Source organism: Aquarana catesbeiana, linkage group LG07 (genome assembly GCF_042186555.1).
Source record: "Aquarana catesbeiana isolate 2022-GZ linkage group LG07, ASM4218655v1, whole genome shotgun sequence".
Classification (NCBI taxonomy): domain Eukaryota; kingdom Metazoa; phylum Chordata; class Amphibia; order Anura; family Ranidae; genus Aquarana; species Aquarana catesbeiana.
This window is the reverse complement of record NC_133330.1, coordinates 28,391,100-28,407,015: the sequence shown is the minus strand read 5'-3', so window position 1 is coordinate 28,407,015 and position 15,916 is coordinate 28,391,100. Positions and strand designations below refer to the sequence as shown.

General features: G+C 45.6%; 1 protein-coding gene and 1 long non-coding RNA gene across 5 annotated transcripts in view; one reads left to right on the top strand and one right to left on the bottom strand.

Moving 5' to 3' along the window:
• Positions 1-15,916, top strand: part of LOC141102825 (uncharacterized) — a 67,479-nt gene that overhangs the window by 8,357 nt on the left and 43,206 nt on the right. Inside the window, exon 1 of one of the 4 annotated variants that reach the window (XR_012235206.1) lies at positions 5,496-5,799. The exons of 2 other annotated variants lie outside the window; for them this stretch is intronic. This is a non-coding gene — a long non-coding RNA (uncharacterized lncRNA). Of the gene's footprint in view, positions 1-5,495; positions 5,800-15,916 lie in introns of those variants that run through there. One more of the 4 variants, XR_012235208.1, reaches the window with a different exon arrangement.
• Positions 12,998-15,916, bottom strand: part of LOC141102823 (solute carrier family 26 member 6-like) — a 47,528-nt gene continuing 44,609 nt past the window's right edge. Inside the window, exon 18 of the mRNA XM_073591849.1 lies at positions 12,998-14,619. Within this exon, the coding sequence (XP_073447950.1) occupies positions 14,468-14,619 (152 nt within the window). The 3' untranslated portion in view covers positions 12,998-14,467. The remainder of the gene's footprint in view (positions 14,620-15,916) is intronic.

Below are 15,916 nucleotides of genomic sequence, written 5' to 3'. Positions count from 1 at the left end.
GTCATTGTCCATTATATGATCCAGTAGGACGTCTATAATATCTTCTCTGCTGGACATCCTCAGCATCTGTCCCTGTGATCTACCACTTGGTGCTGAATATCAAAGCTGAACTCTGAGATAAACAGTCATCATCTAAATATCAGTCATGTGTGGGGTTGCCACTTTTTCTTCAAGCCAAACCCGAACACTTTAGTGGCGCACAGACATATTTTTTTATTTTAATATACACTATAGGATTGTAACAGACCTGGGACACCTTTTTAGCACTCCAAAGGGAATAGTAATGCTGCGCACATAGTCAGGCCTGTTTCGAGCCACATTCCTGTCTGAATAACATGTCCAGGTTTTAGGTGGACTGAAACCCGGACACATGATTCAAAACCCGGACTGTTCAGGTGAAACCCAGACAGGTGGCAACCCTAGTCCTGTGTGTTCTTCTTGAACCTCGGTGTGCTTTGTGTATTTCTTCCAGATCTGTGCAGTAATCCAGTCTGAAACTTCCTGAAATAAAGACCGCTCACTGCTGCTCTCTCTCCTTGTGCAGGGTGACTGGTCTTGTCTCCGCCCCCCCCTGTAGTTTTCTGCAGGCAGCCTGTAGTGGGTGGAGCCTGCTATGTGCAGCACAGTGATGACATCACTGCTGCTAATGAAGGTAATATCTGGGTTTGTAAAGGCAAACTGAAAATTTGTTCTGTGCAAATAGGGGGGGGGGGGGGGGGCTTGTGGGAATACTGCAATGTGACCACTAGATGGCACCAAGTTGCATACTCATTTCCTATGATAGTCAGCATTATCTAGTGGTCATAATGCAACATTGCCTCTAGATCAGGGGTCTCAAACTAGCGGCCCTCCAGCTGTTGTGAAACTACAAGTCCCATGAAGCATTGCAAGGCTGACAGGTACAAGCATAAACGGAATAGAGGCTCCCATCATCTCATAGAGCATGGTGGTCCCATCCCTTTTAATAGAACTAGAAATGGTGACCCCCCTTGTTGGGACTTTAAATGGACCACCGACTCAAAAAAATAATGTGTAAAAAATGTTCTTTACATATAGTTACATATAGTTACATAGTAGGTGAGGTTGAAAAAAGACACAAGTCCATCAAGTCCAACCTATGTGTGTGATTATGTGTCAGTATTACATTACATATCCCTGTATATTGCGGTCATTCAGGTGATTATCTAATAGTTTCTTGAAGCTATCAATGCTCCCCGCTGAGACCACCGCCTGTGGAAGGGAATTCCACATCCTTGCCGCTCTTACAGTAAAGAACCCTCTACGTAGTTTAAGGTTAAACCTCTTTTCTTCTAATTGTAATGAGTGGCCACGAGTCTTATTAAACTCTCTTCTGTGAAAAAGTTTTATCCCTATTGTGGGTTCACCAGTACAGTATTTGTAAATTGAAATCATATCCCTCTCAAGCGTCTCTTCTCCAGAGAGAATAAGTTCAGTGCTCGCAACCTTTCCTCATAACTAAGATCCTCCAGACCCTTTATTAGCTTTGTTGCCCTTCTTTGTACTCGCTCCATTCCCAGTACGTCCCTCCTGAGGACTGGTGCCCAGAACTGGACAGCATACTCCAGGTGCGGCCGGACCAGAGTCTTGTAGAGCGGGAGAATTATCGTTTTATCTCTGCAGTTGATCCCCCTTTTAATGCATGCCAATATTCTGTTTGCTTTATTAGCAGCAGCTTGGCATTGCATGCCATTGCTGAGCCTGTCATCCACTAGGACCCCCAAGTCCTTTTCCATCCTAGATTCCCCCAGAGGTTCTTCCCCCAGTGTATAGATTGCATTCATATTTTTGACACCCAAATCCATTATTTTACATTTTTCTACATTGAACCTCATTTGCCATGTAGTCGCCCACCCCATTAATTTGTTCAGGTCTTTTTGCAAGATTTCCACATCCTGCGGAGAAGTTATTGCCCTGCTTAGCTTAGTATCGTCTGCAAATACAGAGATGGAACTGTTTATCCCATCCTCCAGGTCGTTTATGAACAAATTAAATAGGATTGGTCCCAGCACAGAACCCTGGGGGACCCCACTACCCACCCCTGACCATTCTGAGTACTCCCCATTTATCACCACCCTCTGAACACGCCCTTGTAGCCAGTTTTCAATCCATGTACTCACCCTATGGTCCATGCTAACGCACCTTATTTTGTACAGTAAACGTTTATGGGGAACTGTGTCAAATGCTTTTGCAAAATCCAGATACACCACGTCTACGGGCCTTCCTTTATCTAGATGGCAACTCACCTCCTCATAGAAGGTTAATAGATTGGTTTGGCAAGAACGATTCTTCATGAATCCATGCTGATTACCGCTAATGATATCATTCTTATTACTAAAATCTTGTATATAGTCCCTTATCATCCCCTCCAAGAGTTTACATACTATTGATGTTAGGCTAACTGGTCTGTAATTCCCAGGGATGTTTTTTGGGCCCTTTTTAAATATTGGTGCTACATTGGCTTTTCTCCAATCAGCTGGTACCATTCCAGTCAATAGACTGTCTGTAAAAATTAGGAACAACGGTCTGGCAATCACCTGACTGAGTTCCCTAAGTACCCTCGGATGCAAGCCATCTGGTCCCGGTGATTTATTAATGTTAAGTTTCTCAAGTCTAATTTTAATTCCGTCCTCTGTTAACCATGTAGGTGCTTCCTGTGTTGTGTCATGAGGATAAACACTGCAGTTTTGGTTACTGAAGCCCCCCGATTCACTCGTGAAGACTGAGGAGAAGAATAAATTCAATACCTCTGCCATCTCCCCATCCTTTGTAACCAGATGTCCTTCCTCATTCTTTATGGGGCCAATATGGTCTGTCCTCCCTTTTTTACTGTTCACATACTTAAAAATTTCTTGGGATTTTTTTTGCTCTCCTCCGCTATGTGTCTTTCATGTTCTATCTTAGCCATCCTAATTGCACCCTTACATTTCTTATTGCATTCTTTATAAATTGTGAATGCTGTGGATGATCCCTCAACCTTGTATTTTTTGAAGGCCTTCTCCTTTGCTTTTATATGCATTTTTACATTGGAGTTAAGCCATCCAGGATGTTTGTTCGCTCTTTTAAGTTTATTACCCAATGGGATACATTGGCTAATGCCCTTATTTAATATGCTCTTAAAGCAAACCCATCTCTCCTCTGTATTCTTTGTTCCTAATATTTTATCCCAATTTATGCCTTTTAGCAAGGTTTGTAGTTTAGGGAAGTTGGCTCTTTTGAAATTCAGTGTCTTTGTGTTCCCTTCATGTCTCCTATTTGTGTGATTTATACTGAAACTAATTGACCTGTGATCGCTGTTACCTAAATTGCCCCGTATTTCCACATCTGTTATCAGGTCTGTGTTGTTGGTAATCAGTAGATCTAGTAATGTTTTATTTCTAGTTGGTGCGTCTACCATCTGACCCATAAAATTGTCCTGCAAGACATTAAGGAACTGGCGAGCCTTAAATGAATGCGCGGTTCCCTCCGCCCAGTCTATGTCTGGATAATTAAAATCCCCCATTATGATAACACTTCCCATCCTTGCTGCTAATCCAATTTGTGATAGGAGATCCGTCTCCACTTCCTCCCTCAGGTTAGGGGGCCTATAGCATACTCCCAGTATTATTTTCCCCTTAGCTTCATCCCTTTGGAGCTCTACCCATAAAGATTCCACCTCCTCCCTAGCCCCCTCAGTGATGTCATCTCTCACATTCACTTGTACATTATTCTTGATATATAGGCATACCCCTCCCCCTTTTTTACCCTCTCTATCCTTGCGGTATAGGGTATACCCTTGAATGTTTGCCAGCCAATCATGAGAGCTGTTGAACCAGGTCTCTGAAATTCCCACAAAATCCAAATCCTCCTTGTACAACAGTATCTCTAGTTCACCCATCTTGTCCGCCAGGCTCCTGGCATTGGTGAACATGCCACATAGTTTAGACCGGTCGCATATTGTCCTCGTATTGGGTGTTTCAAGATTACAACATGGACTTGCTACTATACTCACCTTGCGTTTTTGTGCTTTGGTTAATCTACCACTAATGCCCCCAATACTACCCTCTGGAATATCTTCCGCGCTGGCTATCACTGTCTCTGGACCCTCCCCCCCATCGCCTAGTTTAAAAACCCCTCTAACTTTTTGGCCATCTTCATTCCCAGCAGATCTGCACCCTCCTCATTTAGGTGCAGTCCGTCCCTTCTATAGTACTTTTAATATAATAGATTAAAATACAAGAGATACCATATATGATAAGGATGCACTACATGTCCTACATAAGACAAAATAACCATAATGTGTAGAATAGCATACAAAATGAATGCCCGACGCGTTTCCGGTATAAGGTGTTCCAATACCTTCTTCAGGGGCCAAGGGTTCAGAGAGTTTAACATTCAAAATAAATTCCAGTGTGGTGATTCAATGTTAGAGATGAGCATTAGGGACCAGTGAGTCCATATTGGCACTGCGCGCCTTGCCACTCGTAGATATCATAGATATAAAGTGCATTCTCTGGGTGTATAACGCTTGCACAATCTATCGGGACGTGCTCATAATGTATACTTCCATAAGGTGGAGCAGACCAGCTGGTTAAACATATTGCTGTTGGGCTAAATAGCCCAGGGAACAATGTCCCAACGATCCACCTCTGGAGAGACAAGTGGGTCCATCAGGCGTAGGGTGTCAATGCCTAAGGCATTTATCCAGTGACTTGACACCCTACTCCTGACGGACCCACTAGGGTGTGGGGGTGTGGCCGGGACTCCGGTAGGGTGTGTGGTTCAGTTCCTCAGTGGTGAACGACCCAGCCCTATTAGGTGCATGCAGATAGGAGAGAGCGGCGAGGGAGGGTAAGTCACAAAATGTTGGTGTGCTCCCTGTGCTGTATATTTGGGCTTTATTTTATTTTCCTTCTCCTTGGATGTGACACCTGAGGCTGGCATGATGGAGTTGCATAGTGAAAATGGATGAGGATGATTCTGGGTGGAGATGAGTTACATTGTGGAGAGCCTCTTCACTGTGTAACTCTCATCCCCACCCAGAATCATCCTCATCCCTTTTCACTATGCAACTCAATCATCTTCATCCCCACCCAGCATAAATCATCCATCCATTCCTCCAGTCTCTAGTAAAACGAAGTGTGAAATGCAAGACTCCGGTGGGTGTAAAAAGATGTCCGCTTGGCGACTTCAGACTGTAGGTTTACTGCAGACGAGTGCGGGTGTACCAAGGTGGCTGAAACAAAACATCACTAAGGTTGCATTTTCTGATGGGTAGCGGCTTTCTGATAGAACAACGGCACTATAGAGCTTCTTGATTCAGGTCATTGAACCTGCTGCTGCCTGCCCTCACCGTAGAGCTTCTTGATTCAGGTCATTGAACTTTCAGCTGTTATTTATCAATACATGGCTCTGATTTATTATAAACAGATAAAACTAATAAAACCAGAAAAAGCTTTTTTTAACCCGTGTTTATAAAACATGCCACTTATACCACACAGTGATCTGGTCTCAGGATTAAGGCACTATTCAAGAAAACCCAGGCGATCGGCTTTGTTTTGTGTCGCTCTGTTTGCTTTTGCCAAAATATATATAGACAGAAAACACAATCTGTCTTGAATTCCCAGTGCTGCCTATTGAGTCAACAGTAAGCATTTATGCAAATATCTGATGGGAGCAAAGCCGGAACGGCTCACGATGCGCCGAGGAGAGGAGTGATCACCCAGCGCTGATGTTTATGGGTGCAGCAAGTCTATAATTAAGTCTTCATTATGTTGGGGTGCAAGGACATTACTGGACATGGTGAGTAATGCAATTCCACGACCTCAATGTATGTTGCATTTTTCTCATTCTCATTCTCAACATTCTGTTTTTATCATTTGTTTTTGTTACTTTTTTTATTTAATAGAATTTTTGGGGTTTTTTTTTCATGCACCTGGACCCTAGTCCTGATTGGAGCGCATCCCAATTTAAAGTCCTGGGATTTTGCTTTTGTCCTTGGAAATCGGGACTGTTTTTGGCAAAAACGGTAGTGGGCTGCAAAGAGATGGCCGCCGCGAGGACTGTTTCTCCGTGTGTTCAGTGAAGAGGGGAGGGGCAGCCAATCGGCTTCATTCTTCAGTGTACAAGTAGACAATTCTCTTGTACACTGAAGCCGATTGGTTGCACGGATCGGAGGCCCCTCTCCTCTCCACTGAACACACGGGGAAAGCCAGGAACTCATGTAGCTGCCGCCAACCCTCTGCCCCGTGTCCGACAAGAGTGGCTCCGCTGGGTGGGCACCTGATGTAAGGGCGGACTCTGCTGGGGGCACCTGATGTAAGGGCGGACTCTGCTGGGGGGCACCTGATGTAAGGGCGGACTCTGCTGGGGGCACCTGATGTAAGGGCGGACTCTGCTGGGGGCACCTGATGTAAGGGCGGACTCTGCTGGGGGCACCTGATGTAAGGACGGACTCTGCTGGGGGCACCTGTTGTAAGGGCGGACTCTGCTGGGGGCACCTGATGTAAGGGCGGACTCTGGTGCTGGGGGCACCTGATGTAAGGGCGGACTCTGGTGCTGGGGGCACCTGATGTAAGGGCGGACTCTGGTGCTGGGGGCACCTGATGTAAGGGCGGACTCTGGTGCTGGGGGCACCTGATGTAAGGGCGGACTCTGGTGCTGGGGGCACCTGATGTAAGGGCGGACTCTGGTGCTGGGGGCACCTGATGTAAGGGCGGACTCTGGTGCTGGGGGCACCTGATGTAAGGGCGGACTCTGGTGCTGGGGGCACCCACTGATTCTGCATATATTGCAAACAACCATGGTGCCAGGATGATTGAAGCGCTAACACCAGGTGTTTGGAATATCTTTATCTGCTGATTGTTAAACTTTCTGGATAGCACATATTTCTATTGTGGTGTAGGATCTGGGCCTGCTGTTCCTCCATCCCTCCTTCTTTCCTTCCTTCCTTCTCTCTCCTTCACTCCCTCCTTATCTCTTTCTTTCTCTCTCCCTCCCTATTTTTCCTTCCATCCCTCATTCATCTCAGACTCTAACCATGCCCCCTTTAAGCCATGCCCAATATTCTGCTTAAACCACGCCCATTTTTCACTGCGTGCCACATTTTTCTTTCCCCAATATGCCACACCTACTAACGAATGTCCCGCCCCCTAATTATAAGAAGACTCCACCTACAGGCAAAAAAGTGTCCCTATAAATTTTTTTACAATGTTGGCAACTATGCTAGGTAGGTGCTAGAGTAGGGGATTTTTTGGTAAGTGTAGGTACATTTAAGCCCCTTACACACGATCAGAAAATCGTATGGAAAATACTGCTTTTGAAGCGATCATACAATAATCGGATCATTAGTACAGAGCTTTTGAGAGACGATCAGGACAGTTCATCCGATATTCTGTCAGACATGCATGAAATTTTTTTTCGTACGGTGCCAGATCGTACGATTTTCGTTTTAATTAGTACAGCTATCGTTGGAAAATGCAATACGGATGCATTACAACACATGACATCACTCCCCAATTTTTTTCTTGTCGTGCGGGACTTTAGTAAACTCATCAGATTCGATCTAGATTAGCATGCAAAAAAAAAACTGGACGATCATGAGTTGAGTTGAGAGGTATCTTGATATAGCGCGGTCTTACCCTGAAGGGTCCTGACGCGATTGGCGGAGTCCCTGGAGAAACCCAGGGACTAGGAGGAGACAGCAGCAGGAAAGCAGCATGAAAAATGGAACCAGAAAGGCTACGCAGGAAAGGCTTGTGTGAAGAGCCAAGTCTTCAATTTCCTGCGAAAGACTAGGATGGCAGTGGCCTCCTGGAGCTCGGCAGGGAGGCTATGCCACAGCATGGTACCCTGGTGGGAGAAAGCTCGACCACCACGCCGGGTCTTCTTAGGCACAGAGATGTGGAGGAGGTCTCTTCTGCTCGACCTAAGTGATCTGCCCAGAACTCTTTTGTGGAAGCGTGAACAGAGGTAAGGTAGAAAGAAATCCTGGATAGCCGCACTCTGGGATAAGAACATCTTTATTTCAATAAAATCCAACAATACAGTCAAGCCATGGTGTTCTGCAGCACGAGAAGTGAGACTTTGGGAATTTCTAATCGAATGGTACTATGTAGCAAGGTTTCCAAATACTCATATATTTTGCATTCTTGGTAGATTGGTAATACGATTCCCCAGGCCTAAGTTTTTCAGGCTTCAGCCTTATGCCATAGCAAGTAGCAGTATTTTTTTAGCAGTTTGAGTGAGACTCTTTAAGTGAGACTTTTTTGAGTCTCCGAATGCATGGCATAATACAGTAAGTGCCTTTCGGTTTTATTTTTGTCAGTCCCACTCTAGATTTGTAGTGTCTCTATAGCAAGCCGTGGCGTCCTGCAGCACGAGAAGTGAGACTTCGGGAATTTCTAATTGCATGGTATTATGTAGCAAGGCCGCCTTAATAATATATAATATAAAAAAACTAGTTTTATCTAGTCAGATATACTAAGCTATAGTCCCATTGACATAATTTTTTGACAGTCAACTGTGATATGCTGCAGCACTTCAAGTGAGACTCTTTCGAGTCTCCGGATACATGGCTTAATGCTGTTAGGTTTGTTATAGACCATTTTGTTCTTTTCGCCTTTTGGCTTTATTATTTTTGTCAATCCCACTCTAGATTTATGGTATTCTCATGGTGTTTTGCAGCACGAAAAGTGAGACTTTAGGAATTTCTAATCGCATGGTACTATGTAGCAAGGCCGCCTTAATAATTAATTTTTCTTTTGGATGCAGGTCTGGGCTTTGTTTGATGCAGATTCTATAGCCACCCTACTATATCTGTGTGCGTTTGAGGTTACTCTCTTTTGTGTTGTTATTCAACTCAACCTGTTTCAGCACATGGAGTGAGACTTATGGTCTCTATACATTTGCTGTTGTAGCATAGTCTGCTAGCACATTGATCTATGTGGAAACCGCATTCATTTAATAGTTTATTCGGTCTTTTGTTTTGGTTCCTTTGTTGGGTTCTTCTATGTTTCCTATGTGGTTGATCATATATCTTTTCATTATTGACCGCATAGCTAACATGATATTGTCATGGGAGTTTAATATCAACAACAATGGATATTTATTTGTACTTTTTTGTGGTTCATCTGGTGTCTAATCCATTTTCATGTTTCTGTTTGTTTTTTACTGTTTTTTTCTTTTCAGAAAGTAAAGACTTATCTAACACCAGTGCTTTGCATGCGATGGTACATGTTTGATACTTTTGATACATTTGTAACCACTCTTTCGGGTAGTTGGACCGACCCCTTTTTCAGATCTATATATATATTTTTTACTGCACATATTTTTGTCAACCCTCTCGTCTATAAAATACAAGTGGTTAAGAATGATTGGAGGAGTTGGAGGAGTAATGTGCATAAATTTCCAATTTTATGTTTAATGTACATACACGCTGATCCCATGTCTGATATGCTTGTACTTTGATCTCATGAAAATGTATGTATATTTCATCTAAACTGCTTATGCACATTTGCTGTTTTAGGGTTGCGAGAGTGCTTTGGAGTGTTTATGTACGCTATGTCGGGAACGCGCTGTCACACATTTATGCATGTCTTACTCAGGTCTATGTACATACATATATTTTTTGTGTATTTTTTGTTTTCGCAAATGTGTGAGCAGAGTACCTTGTGGTTACACGACTTTATGGTTTAACACTTTTTGGCACTCCCAACTTCTCAAGTTTGTTCCATTGTTGCGGCTTCACCTGCTATGGAGGGTTTTAGCATCCAATACCTACCTTTTTTTCTTTTCCCTTTTTTTCAGTTATTTTTATGAGTTCATGCTGATTTATATTGGCATGACAGTTTTGTCTACTTATATTTTTCTTTATGCATTTTGGTTAGGTTAATAATGGATATGTTCTCTCCTCTTTTTGCAGGTGTAGGTTTTTATAATGGTATCATTATTGTTTTAATTACACTGAGAGGGTGGGTTTGCTATGCAGCGCGGTGATTTGGTTGTTTTACCGGCATGCATACCCCGCCCCCCCTCTTTTACTTTTTTACTTTTCTATTTATACCACACTATTACTATCCCTCTCTAGCTACGAATAAGCATCCAAATGATGTGAAACGCGTTAGCAGTCTACCACCCTGTACGTCTCTGCAATTGACTGTATTGTTGGATTTTATTGAAATAAAGATGTCCTTATCCCAGAGTGCGGCTATCCAGGATTTCTTTCTACCTGACTGCAAACCAGCAAAGCCAGCACCTGGAACCAGTTCTTACTAGGGCGGTGTCATTCCAGAGCAATAGTGTTTGTGAGCTGCATCTCCTTTTTTCCTGTGAACAGAGGTAACTCGGAGCAAGGCTTCTCATGATTTTAAACATGATACAAGCTGCTTTAAACAGAGTACGATGGTAAACCGGTAACCAGTGCAACGCACAAAGAACGGGGGTGAAATGATCCCTCAAAGGCACGCCCATAAGTAGCCTTGCCGCAGCATTCTGTGTGAGTTGAGGCCTCTGGACTATTTTCTTTGGTAATCCCAGATATAATGAGTTGCAGTAGTCTAGGCAGCTGCCTATCGTGGCACGGATGATGGTTTTCTTGTCCGGAAAATCCAGGTATTTGAACAACACCCTCAGGAGTTTTAGCTGCCAGTGGCATGCACTGAATACCTTATTTACCTGAGGGACCAGGGTTAAACCTGAGTCTAGGACGAATCCCAAGTCACGAACCTGGGATGCCGCCTCCGGAGGAGAACCAAATGAGAGAGGCCAAGGCGGAAAATCTGGAGGAATTGCCAGATCACTGAAGATGATCACTTCAGTTTTTCCACCATTTGAGTTTCAAAAAATTGGTGGACACCCATATGTTGACAGCCTCCAGACAGTTGGCAAGGGTGGCATCAGACGGCTGGTTCCTAGGAATCCTCAGGTAAACCTGGGTGTCATCCGCATATACATAATACTGGACGGCGTGAGTCTTTAGGAGGTCGGTAAGAGGCCTCATGTAGATGTTGAACAGCAGAGGAGACAGGGTAGAACCCTGTGGCACTCCGTAATCCAAGGCAGTGTTCTTAGAGTAAAAGGAGCCAGTCTTGACTCCCTGGATTCTGTCTTCTAAAAAAGAGGCACCCATGCCAAAGCCGACCCGCTCATGCCCAAAACTGATCTCATCCGCTCCAGTAAAATTGTATGGTTTATGGTATCAAACGCGGCCGACAGATCCAAGAGAACCAGTGCTACTTAGTCACCTCTGTCTAGACTGTGAATGATCAGACGATCATTCGTCCGATAATCTCATCCAGAGCCGTCTTTAACACAGGGCAAAAGGGGCAGCTGCCCTGGGCCCTGTCATTGCTGTGGGGCCCAAAGCAGCTGCCACTTAAGCCCTGCGCTGCCTGCAGTTTTTCCGGAGTAGCGGGGGGAGCCGATCACCTCTGCTCTCCCAAGCGGCGGCCACATTAATTATACAGGAGAGCGGGACAGCTGCGGGCTTCATGTGTTTGAGCCCGCTCGTCCCGCTTCTCCCTCTGTCGGGAGCTGCGCACCGGAGTCAATGACAGAGCGAGAGCGGCGCTTCGTGTTCCTCCCACCCCCGCCTGGCAGACCTGTGTAGCACACAGCCAAGTGAAGTTTTCTGGCTGTGTGCTGGGTCTGATAGGCTGGGACTGTGTTGCACCGCCGTGTGATCAGGTAAGAAAGAACAAGGTGGAGAGAAGGGGAAGAGGAGTCATATGTGCAGACTGCAGAGAATTGCTGGTACAGAGGTGGACATGGGGGGGGGGGGGGGGTACAGAAGTGAGAAGACATGGGGGGTACAGAGGTGGACATGGGGGGGGGGGTACAGAAGTGAGAAGACATGGGGGGTACAGAGGTGGAGGGGGTACAGAGGTGGACATGGGGGGGTACAGAGGTGGAGAGGGTACAGAGGTGGACATGGGGGGGGTACAGAGGTGGAGGGGGTACAGAGGTGGACATGGGGAGTACAGAGGTGGACGTGAACACAGGTGGACGGGGGGAACAGAGGTGGTGGGGGGGTACAGAGGTGAACACAGGTGGACGGGGTACAAAGGTGAGGGGGGTACAGAGGTGGATGGAAGGATATAGAGGTGAACGTGGATGGAGGAGATACAGAGGTGGATGGGGGATACAGAAGTGAGCTGTGGATGGGGGGGGGGTACAGAGGTGGATGTGGGAACAGAGGTGGAGGGGGGGGGTACAGAGGTGTACACAGTGGTGGAGGGGGGTACAAAGGTGGAGGGGGGTATAGAGGTGGACATGAGGGGGTACAGAGGTGAACACAGGTGGACGGGGGTACAAAGGTGGAAATGGGGGGGTACAGAGGTGGACATGGGGGGGATACAGAGGTGGAGGGGGGTTACAGAGATGAACCCAGAGGTGGATGGGGAGACAAAGGTGGACATGGGGATGTACAGAGGGGGACATGGGGGGCTACAGAGGTGGACAGAAGGATATAGAGATGAAGGTGGATGGGGGATACAGAAGTGAGCTGTGGATAGAGGAGTACAGAGGTGAGCTGTGCATGGGGGAGGGCGGAGAGGTAGACAGGGGATACAGAAGTGAGCTGTGGATAGAGGGGTACAGAAGTGAGCTGTGTATGGGGGGGGGGGGGGGACAGAGGTAGACAGGGAATACAGAAGTGAGCTGTGGATGAGGGAGCAGAGATAAGAAAAGTGATGTGCAGAGGTGACCAATAGATAGTTACTTTGCGGGAGGGAGGAGGATGTGCAAGTACTGCCCCTTGTGCTGATTTTTTTTTTCTGTGCCCTGTATGATACAAACCCCTCAACGTACACACCCCCAATCTCTGTGTGTCATCCTGGACTCCTATCTCCCTCTTACCCCATCATCTTGAACTCCCCCATCTCCCCCCCCCCCCCCCTCTTTTTTCAAAGAGGGCCGGATTTGATGAAGTGAACATGTGTGAGGGCTGACCATTTTGCCTGACATTCTTTGAACCGTTAAAAGACAGACAAGAAACAGGAAGTGCTGTATAAGGTATTTACTGGCAGAAAAAAAATGTTTTACTATCCAAAGTTAAAAACAACAAGAGCAGAAGATTTAATAGATGGAAAGATGGAAAAAAATGACTAAAGGTCGCTTAAAGGAGGTAGAAGTGTCTCTTCCTGAATGCCTGTCCCATGCCGGGAAAAGCAATCCATGGTAGATTGTTCTTCCCCAAACGGGCCCTTTTGCTAAGCACTGTATATCATAAAGAACTACCATTTAAAAAAAAAAAAAATACAATATTTGTTTTCACTTTTTTCATCCTTTGTTGTATCTCATTGCATCTGATCTCTTGCAGCTTCTTTGCATGGAGACAGGAAGTGACGGCATGGCGTTTCTCAGGGTTGGTTAACTGATGGTGACAACAGTGGCTTTGCAATGTGTGTTGAAACGGCTACCTGTAGTCTCCATCAGACGTCGATGTAGCAGGTTGACAATGCAGAAGAACAATAGGGAGTCAATGACAGAGCGTTATCACCCTATGACAAGAAGTGCCTGAACAAGGACCTTCATGGCAGGATCACCAGATATTATTTGAACAAAACCTTCAGATTTAAAAAACATTGAAAATTACATTTGAGTGACATTGATATGTTAAAGGGGTTGTAAACCCTCATGTTTTTTCACCTTTAATGCATCCTTTGCATTAAGATGAAAAACCTTCTGTCCTGCAGCAGACCCCCCGTTTTACTTACTTGAACCCGTTCTTTTTCGCCCTGGGGATGAGCACACAGCTCTAGCCGGTGTCTCGTGTCCTGATTGGATAGATTGATAGCAGCGCAGCTTTTGGCTCCCGCTGCTGTCAATCAAATCCAATGATGCGCGGGGGGGCGGGGCCGAGTCCCGCTGTCTGTGTCAATAGATGCAAGCAGCAGGACACGGGAGCGCGCCCGCACGGGTGTCCCGAAGGAGAGCGATTCTCAGACGGGGCACTCGAGAAGAGGAGGAGCCAGGAGCACCACTGAGGGACCCCAGAAGAGGAGGATCGGGGCCACCCTGTGCAAAACCAATTGCACAGAGGAGGTAAGTATGCTATGTTTGTTTATCAAAATGAGGGGTATCTGTCCCCCCCCCCCCCCCCCCGAAAGGTGCCAATTGTGGCACCGGAGGGGGAGAGGAGACAAATGAGCGGAAGTTCCACTTTTGGGTGGTACTCCGCTTTAATGAGATTTTTACTGATTGTATATGTATGTATGTATATATATTAATTATTTATTACAGATACTTATATAGTGCTACCAATTTTACATATATATTAGACAGGAGTCAAATTAGAGTGTGGGAGGAAACCCGAGTACCCGGAGGAAACCCACAGAGGCACAGGGAGACTGTACAAGCTCCGTGCAAGAAGTGACGTGTTTGGGACTTGAACTGACGACCCTAGACTTGTGTCCGTAGTCCATCGGGTAGAAATGAGCCTTCTATTGTCCTTTCCAAAGAATGGATTTGGTTAGATTGCTGTGATTTCCTGGAGTGAGCTGGATTCGCTGTTCTGTCCACTGGAGATATAGGAAATGGCATCATGGATGGAGGCAAAGATGGAAGCCAGGGTGATGTTATCATTAAAGAAATTGCTGCTCTCTAGTTGTCGTAACACGGCCGCTGCAAACCGAAGAATACAATTTATTAATGATCAGTCATCAGATATATGGATCTGTTCTCTATGTCAGGCTGGGATGACCATTCAATACAAGAGGGGGAAGGGACAGGTATGAGTAGGGATAACACAACCTCCCAACCTTAAACACCTCTTTAGTTCTGTATTAGTCAGGTGTTCACTTTTGCAGACCTTCTAAAACTGATTAAAGAGGACCTTTCATTATCCTGTATTCCTGTCACAATATACAGCTACAGTTTCATTATTCATCGAAGCTCCATCCACTATCATTATTTAAAAAATGCCATTAAAGTAAAACCTAAAGGCAAACTTTTTTTTTTTTTTTTTTTTTTTAGTATTGGATAGAGTGGAGAGGGATTAGAACACCTGTCCGTTTTTGTTTTGCTGTCTGTGCCCCGTTAAGGGGATTCACCCTCTCTATTTGTACTGTTTACTATTAGCATTGAAAGTGAAAGTAAAAGAAAATCCCAAATTTTGGGTTGTCAGAAAAGTAATGGAGGGGAAATCTTCCAATGGGTTTACTAGTTCTGGTGGCCTGGGAGTCACCAAAGGAGTTCCCTTGATTTACAGAGATTTCCTCTCACTCCCTGTTTGGCTTATGGGACAGGAAGTGAAGGGAAATCTCCGCAACGGGACGCAGATGGCGAAAAAAAAAAAATCTCATAGGGGTTTTAACCCTCCATCGCCCCCTCCCCAAAATTTAAAAAAAAAAAGTTTTGCCTAGAGTTCTACTTTAAAGTTCTACCTTTTTTTTTTTTTTTTTTAACTTTTACCTACAGGTAAGCCTATAATAAGGCTTACCTGTAGGTAAAAAAAAAAATCTCCTAAACCTGTACAGTTTAGGAAATATTCCCCTCGCAATGAGCCGCTGACTGCAGCGGCGCATGCGCACAGGGATTCTCGGCTGAAAGCCTGGCAGCCGCCGGACAAAAAGTCTCCCGCGCGCATGCGCGGGAGTGACGACATCACGGCTCCGGCCACTCACAGCGCCAGAGCCGCGATACCCGGAAGGCACGCCAAGGGGAAATGTCGGCTCCCTCGGCGTGGACAGGGTGAGATGCCGGCGCCTCGTTCTAAGGTAAGTATCTCATAATGAGCTAGTATGCGGTGCATACTAGCTCATTATGCCTTTTCCCTTACAGGTGTAGGGGAAAAAAAAAAAGTCAGCGGGTTTACTACCGCTTTAAGCTCCAGTCCAGTGACTTTGCCTAGGCTTGTATGGTGTCATAGGCGTGCGTAGGGGGTGTGCCTTGGCACACCCTAATCACCGCTTGAGGTGCA